This window comes from Natator depressus, chromosome 12 (assembly GCF_965152275.1).
Source record: "Natator depressus isolate rNatDep1 chromosome 12, rNatDep2.hap1, whole genome shotgun sequence".
NCBI classification, from domain to species: domain Eukaryota; kingdom Metazoa; phylum Chordata; order Testudines; family Cheloniidae; genus Natator; species Natator depressus.
In genome coordinates, this window is record NC_134245.1 from 15,778,992 (window position 1) to 15,786,812 (window position 7,821).

A 7,821-nucleotide genomic window follows, 5' to 3' on the forward strand; every position below is an offset into this window, starting at 1 on the left:
GAGTAGTTCCAGTAACAGAATTCTGAATCTATCCCAAAAGGAGCTCTTTTGATGAAGAGTAGCAGATTTAAATCCAAACATGTGTCAAAGCATAATAAATGGGTTTAGGAAAAAAAACTTTATTCATGAAATATTAATATTTCTCCTTTTATTGAGGATTTTTCTTTTTTATTCAGCTCGAAGTCTCCAGTGGCAGTGGAATTAACTTTTGATATGAAAGCTCATCTTTGCTATACAATCCAAGTTAGCTTAGGTCTTATGTAGAAACTCAAAAATGATGGGTTTTTTTTTTTTTGAGTTGTCAGTCTGTAGCTTAGTGATATGCACTTTTTTCTTGTCAACAACTGATTGGGACCTTGAATGACTACAAATTAGTTTAGTGACAGGGGCAACTGTCACAGATATCTTTGAATCCGTTGAAAATGAACAAGGTTGACAGGAACTTGAGTCTAATGGGTCCTTCAAATGGTTGATTTGTGCTTAGTGGACAACTAGACAATAAGCAGTATGAAATATTGGAAATCAATACTTTGTTATGGAATTTCATTATACCCCAATGTTTTCAGTTTATAGTATTTTATATTTTGATGGATTATCTGAAGGAAATGATCATCTAAGACATAGGGATTGTTACAACACCTGTGCACGGTCTTAAAAATCCGTCATGAGCAATATTTGTGAAGCATTCATATTGATTTGTTTTCACATACAATCTTTGCGTGTTGTAGTCTGAGAGTTAAAAACAGTAGATTAAAATAAAAATGTCCCAGAGAAATTTCTGTGTTTCTGCTCAGTTTCTAATCCATCATCTTTTGATGTTTTAGGAGACACAGAAAAGGGTCACGCAAATCGAACCACTAAGAACAAGGATGCCCATGTCTGTGGCAGGTGCTGTGCTGAGTTCTTTGAATTATCAGATCTCCTGCAACACAAGAAGAACTGTACTAAAAATCAATTAGTTTTAATTGTGAATGAAAATCCAGCTTCTCCTTCTGAAACCTTCCCTCCTCGTTCCCCTTCTGATAATCCTGATGAACAGATGAATGACCTAGTTAATAACACAGATCAAGTCGACTGCAGTGACCTTTCAGAGCATAACAAACTTGACAAGGAAGAATCCATGGATGTGGAGGCTTCCAGCATTAACAATAGCAGTAGCAGTTCCAAGAGCGTCAACAATAGTATTACAAGCAGTAACAGCTCCACAATGGGTACCTCAGCTATAACAACCTCTCTACCTCACATAGGGGATCTGACCGCAGTAGGCAACTTTTCAGTGATAAATAGCAATGTCATCATAGAAAATCTTCAAAGTACAAAAGTGGCAGTAGCACAGTTCTCACAGGAAGCAAGATGTAATGGTGCGTCAAATAATAAGCTTGCTGTACCTGCCCTAATGGAGCAACTGTTGGCTTTACAGCAACAGCAGATCCACCAGTTGCAACTGATTGAACAAATTCGTCACCAAATATTATTGTTGGCTTCCCAAAACACAGACATGTCAACATCTTCTAGCCCTTCTCAAGGTACTTTACGAACATCTGCCAACCCCTTGTCCACATTAAGTTCCCATTTATCCCAGCAGCTGGCTGCGGCAGCTGGATTAGCACAAAGCCTTGCTAGTCAATCTGCCAGCATCAGTGGTTTGAAACATCTACCCCCTATACAGCTACCTCAGAGCAACTCTGGCAATATTATAATTCCATCCAGTAGTGGCTCTTCTCCAAATATTAACATACTGACAGCAGCAGTTACAACACCGTCCTCAGAAAAAGTGGCTTCAAATGTTGGTGGTTCACAGCTCAGCAACCCACCAGTATCAGCATCATCTTCACCAGCTTTTGCAATAAGCAGTTTATTAAGTCCTGCATCTAATCCACTTCTACCTCAATCCGCCCCTAATAACTCGGTTTTCTCCAACCCCTTGTCCAATCTTGGAACACCTGCAGAGGATTTAAACTCCTTGACTGCCTTGGCACAGCAAAGAAAAAGCAAGCCACCAAATGTAACTGCTTTTGAAGCAAAAAGTACTTCTGATGAGGCATTCTTTAAACATAAATGCAGATTCTGTGCGAAAGTCTTTGGGAGTGACAGTGCCTTGCAGATTCACTTACGTTCTCACACTGGCGAGAGGCCCTTCAAATGCAACATATGTGGAAACAGATTCTCCACAAAGGGAAACTTGAAAGTCCACTTTCAGCGTCATAAAGAAAAATACCCTCATATTCAAATGAATCCATACCCAGTGCCAGAGCATTTGGACAATATTCCTACAAGCACAGGTATTCCTTATGGGATGTCTATCCCACCAGAGAAACCTGTAACCAGCTGGCTGGACAGCAAGCCAGTTTTGTCTACTTTGACTACTTCTGTTGGCCTGCCACTCCCACCAACAATTCCAAGCTTGACACCATTTATCAAAACTGAGGAGCCTCAACCTATTCCCATTAGCCATCATTCGGCTAGCCCTCCATGTTCTGTCAAAAGCGACTCGGGAGTAGCTGATCCTGCTGCAAAAAGTTCAAATGGACATTCAGACGAGGCAGAGGTGGCTGCTTTGCCTATCGCAAATGGTAAAACAGAAGAAAACACTCACACGTCAAACTCCTTCACCAATATTAACAGCTCTGTGAGCTCACCGGCAGCAGACACCGGCTCCAACACCATTGTCACTTTTACAAATCCACTGATGCCTCTAATGTCAGAGCAATTCAAGGCAAAGTTTCCATTTGGAGGACTACTAGATTCAACGTCAGCATCAGAAACATCAAAATTGCAGCAGCTGGTAGAAAATATTGACAAAAAGGCAACCGATCCTAATGAGTGTATTATTTGCCATCGAGTTCTCAGTTGCCAGAGTGCATTAAAAATGCATTATCGCACACATACTGGTGAAAGGCCATTTAAATGTAAAATTTGTGGTCGTGCTTTCACTACTAAAGGAAATTTAAAGACTCATTACAGTGTTCATCGTGCCATGCCCCCGCTGAGAGTACAACATTCGTGCCCGATCTGTCAGAAAAAGTTCACCAATGCTGTCGTGCTACAGCAGCATATCAGAATGCATATGGGAGGACAGATTCCCAATACGCCTATCTCAGAAAACTATCCAGAGTCAATGGAATCCGACACAGGATCTTTCGATGAGAAGAATTTTGATGATCTAGACAACTTCTCAGATGAGAACATGGAAGACTGTCCTGACAGCAGCGTGCCAGATACCCCGAAGTCTGTTGATGTGTCCCAAGACAGCTTATCTTCTTCCCCTCTGCCACTGGAAATGTCAAGTATTGCTGCTTTAGAAAATCAAATGAAGATGATCAATGCAGGACTTGCTGAACAACTTCAAGCTAGCTTAAAATCAGTTGAAAATGGGTCAGTGGAAGGGGATGTTACGACAAATGATTCGTCATCTATTGGTGGTGATATGGAAAGCCAAAGTGCTGGAAGTCCTGCTCTCTCAGAGTCTACCTCTTCTATGCAGGCCTTGTCCCCATCCAACAGCACTAATGATTACCACAAATCACCAGGTATTGAAGAGAAACAAGTGAGAGCTTTACCAAGTGAGTTTGCCAATGGTTTGTCTCCAACCCCTGCTAACGGTGGTGCTTTGGACTTGACATCTAGTAACACAGATAAAATAATTAAAGAAGAATCTTTGAGTATGCTCTTTCCGTTCAGAGATAGAGGTAAATTTAAAAACACAGCGTGTGACATTTGTGGCAAAACATTTGCTTGTCAGAGTGCCTTGGACATTCATTACAGAAGTCATACCAAAGAGAGACCATTTATTTGCACAGTTTGCAATCGTGGCTTTTCCACAAAGGGTAATTTGAAGCAGCATATGTTGACACATCAAATGCGAGATCTGCCATCACAGCTTTTTGAGCCCAGTTCCAATATTGGCCCTAATCAGAACTCTTCAGTTATACCTGCTAATTCATTGTCATCTCTCATAAAGACTGAGGTTAATGGCTTTCTGCATGGCTCTCCTCAGGATAGCAAAGAAACACCGCCTGGTCTTGTTCCTCTGGGGCCTTTGCCATCTTCTGCCACATCACCAGTTCTGCTTCCAGCTCTACCCCGAAGAACTCCCAAACAGCACTACTGCAACACATGTGGGAAAACATTTTCATCTTCTAGTGCTTTGCAGATTCATGAAAGGACACACACTGGTGAAAAGCCTTTTGCCTGCACTATATGTGGAAGAGCTTTCACGACAAAAGGCAATCTTAAGGTACTTTCCTTCTTGCTGCTGTTATGCTGTTGCATGGTTTGGGGTGGGTTGGTTGGGTTTTTTTACATTTACATCTGCAGTGTTGTAAACTATGCTACTTTTAGATATCTGGGGTATGGAAAATGGTTTTAAATGGTTAGCTTTGGCACCAGTAGATTGTCTCATGCTGAGTGCTTGGTGTTTTGAACAGGATTGAAGAGTTTAATGTAGTAAGCTATTTCTGGTTTGATTAAAATGCACCAAACTCACTATGTAGCCTGTGAAACAGGATAGCCGAATGTTGCTAGGGGGTGTTTAAAGATATGCATGAACTGTACAATGTACATTACTTATTAAGCATATCCTCTTAAATATACTATTTTCATAACTATCCTGCACAACAGACTTTTCTAACTAATAATTCTGGAACTAATAGGCATTATTTTAATTGATTATATAACATTTCCTACTGATGTGTTGAAAAAGCAAATATACTTAAGTTCTAGAACACTAGTTGAGCACTTTACTGTGTACATGTTTCTGTTGACAGAGTATTTCTCTAGAGATTTCTGCCAGTAATGTGAGATGAATAATTACTTTCAGGCTATTCTGTCTATACACAAGGCTCTCCGATGAGCAATCTGTAAAGGATACTTTCTTCCTGTCTGAAAAGGACATTTATAGGGTAAAGTGTGTCAAATACAATACTTACCATTGCAATGAAAGTGGACATAGCAATTTTAATCCTGAAAGTAGCTAGCTGCAATTGACTGAATAATATAAGGCTATTATAAACTAAATACATGTAATGAAAAAGAGTAATAAGCAATGTATTGTTCAGGAGGGAAAAGCTGGGCATTCTGCATAATGCTGGTAGCTAGGTGCAGATGAATCTTATTTGTTGTTACTGATCTGAACTGGAATATTACATCCTTTACCTTCAGTGGTGTTCTTTACATAAATAAGAATAGACACATGGACTGTCTTCTTTTGTTTTGTGTTAAGGTATATTTGATCAGGCAGAATGAATTCCACTGCTAACCACCTTCCTTCCCCCACCCACTCCCTTCTTGCAGGTTCACATGGGCACTCACATGTGGAACAGTACTCCTGCGAGACGAGGCAGACGACTTTCCGTGGACGGTCCCATGACATTTCTAGGAGGCAATCCTGTAAAATTCCCAGAAATGTTTCAGAAAGATTTGGCTGCAAGGTCAGGAAACGGAGACCCTTCCAGCTTCTGGAATCAGTATGCAGCTGCACTCTCCAATGGCTTGGCTATGAAGACCAATGAGATCTCAGTTATTCAGAATGGTGGCATCCCTCCAATTCCTGGAAGCCTGGGCAATGGTGGCAGTTCACCTATTAGTGGGTTGACTGGAAGCCTGGAGAAGCTCCAGAATTCTGAACCTAATGCACCTCTAGCTGGTCTGGAGAAAATGGCAAGCAATGAAAATGGGACAAACTTCCGTTTTACACGTTTTGTGGAAGACAACAAAGAAATTGTAACAAATTAGAATAAACCTTATCAATAACATTCCTGCAAATAGTGCAACCTAGGGTTGCTTTCTACAAGTCTACAAACTACAAGTTATGAAGACATTCTTTTGTACCATGTTCTACTTCTAGAGTTCTAAGAGAGCTTATTTATTAGTGATATAACCTTGCTTTGCAAACAAATGCAAGCATTAACTTTGGTCTCCTGTATTTTGAACTAAATACTAATCGACTAGAGTGCTGTAAACTTGCTGTAACATTTATGGCAGTTGCAAGTCTGTTCTGCTAGGTGATCTTTTTCTGGCATTAACTTATTTTCTATATCCAGTTTAACATGAACCCTGGTATTGATGCACCGCCTCAGTGATGCATTAGATCTCTAATAAAAGTCTGTATATAAATGTATACTTTGATCTCGCTGGAAATTTTATCAGCAACACATTGTTTAATTTTCCAAACAGAATTAAGAAAAGGACTGAAAGCTGAGAATATAGACTGAACAGTGTGAGTCCTTTACAAGCTCAGTTTTTGATTTTTATTATAAAATTAAAACTGCTTTAATTTTTTTAGATTTAACATTTTTTGTTTTGAACTGTTTGTATTGTGCTTTTTACTTGAGTCGTCTTAAATGTTCATAAGTTTCTGTACAGTAATAAGCACGCAGATTATTAGAGAAGATACAAAAGTGTTGTTTTGGTAGTTGAAACTGAGACGTAACATTTTGCCTTGTAGGTATATTCATTACGGAAAATGTGCTGGACTTTCACAATGCTGCTAAGTATAGCATCTTGAACAACCTTCCATGGACAATTGTAGATGCTCCTGTATATACAATAAGAAATATCACTTTCATTAAAATGTACATATGTTCCTTGCAAGACCAAGCCCTACTTCTTGACCAAGGGAACAAGGATAGTGTTTGTTTATTTTGTATTAGATATGGGGGTGGGGAAAACACAACTTTGGACTGTTACATGCACTTTCTTGGAAAGTTGAAAGGAAAAGAGGTCCAGTTTCTTTAACATTTAATACTAACAACAGAGATACTGTAATTTTACTTGAGTAATCAAATACATTTTTGCAACAGATAAAATGTTGTCTCTGTGTTTTTAAAGTGTATTTGTATTTAGTAATGTCTCTGAATGTATTATTTAACCTTACCCCTGGGTATTAGAGGACTATCCAGGTATGTATATGTGTGTGTATCTATATGTATGTGTGGTATACATATGTGTATTGCGTATTAATGGTTAGTATATATTTGCATATCCACTAAGAATGGGAACCTTGTCCTTTAACTATTCAGTGATGTCACTACTCCCAATCATCAAATTGTAGATATTTTGGCATTCTTCATCTCTTTATAAAAAATGCTGCTAACAAGGGCCTTATCGAGACTAGGTAAGTTTCCTTTGAAGGAAATTTTTTATTGGATTTAAGGCTTCACTTGGTTCAAATGTTTTATATTTGATATTTACTTTATTCTGTGAGACTGTATGATTGAGGCATGTTTATGCTGCTTTGTCAGATTTTAAAATGTACACTAAAAACCTTCCAATATTTATTGGGGGCAGGGAGGAGGAATCAATATGGCCCTGCTCCCTACAGGTTTGATCCAGTATTCCTTATGCACCCACAGCTATCATTAACTTTAATGGGAGTTTTGGGACGCAAGATTGGGGTCCACAATTTTTGTCTAGGAGAGGGTTTTTTGATTTTTTTTTTAAACTTTGAAGTAAAACAATCATTTTGGCAGTTTTTAAATTATACAGGTTTAAAACAAATGAGAATCTCTAGTTTTATGTATATTGTGTATTTTTGCATGCCAATAATTAAAATATTTTTATTTTTTTAATGTTATTTTGACAGAGAATGTAGGCCCTTGTAGCCTAATTACTTCTGTTATCTTGAGTTGGAGGTAGGGGAGAATGTACAGTATAATGCTGAGACTTAACTTGAAAATTATCTCCTGTGCAGTAACTATTTTTCATAGGGAATTTTCTTTTTTCATTTTAATGACTATGCATCCTAAATACACTATAAACACTAATGCCTTTAGAAAAATGTATGTCTTTTACTGTTAGTTTATATGTGACTCATCTGGTACA

General features: G+C 38.6%; 1 protein-coding gene across 2 annotated transcripts in view; it reads left to right on the top strand.

The window, feature by feature from the left end:
- SALL1 (spalt like transcription factor 1) overlaps positions 1-6,796 on the top strand; it is a 15,889-nt gene extending 9,093 nt beyond the window's left edge. For both annotated transcript variants that reach the window (XM_074968620.1, XM_074968621.1), the window contains exons 2-3: positions 825-4,237; positions 5,293-6,796. In XM_074968620.1, the coding sequence (XP_074824721.1) occupies positions 825-4,237; positions 5,293-5,733 (3,854 nt within the window). In that variant the 3' untranslated portion in view covers positions 5,734-6,796. The remainder of the gene's footprint in view (positions 1-824; positions 4,238-5,292) is intronic.
- The last annotated feature ends 1,025 nt before the right edge of the window (positions 6,797-7,821 follow it).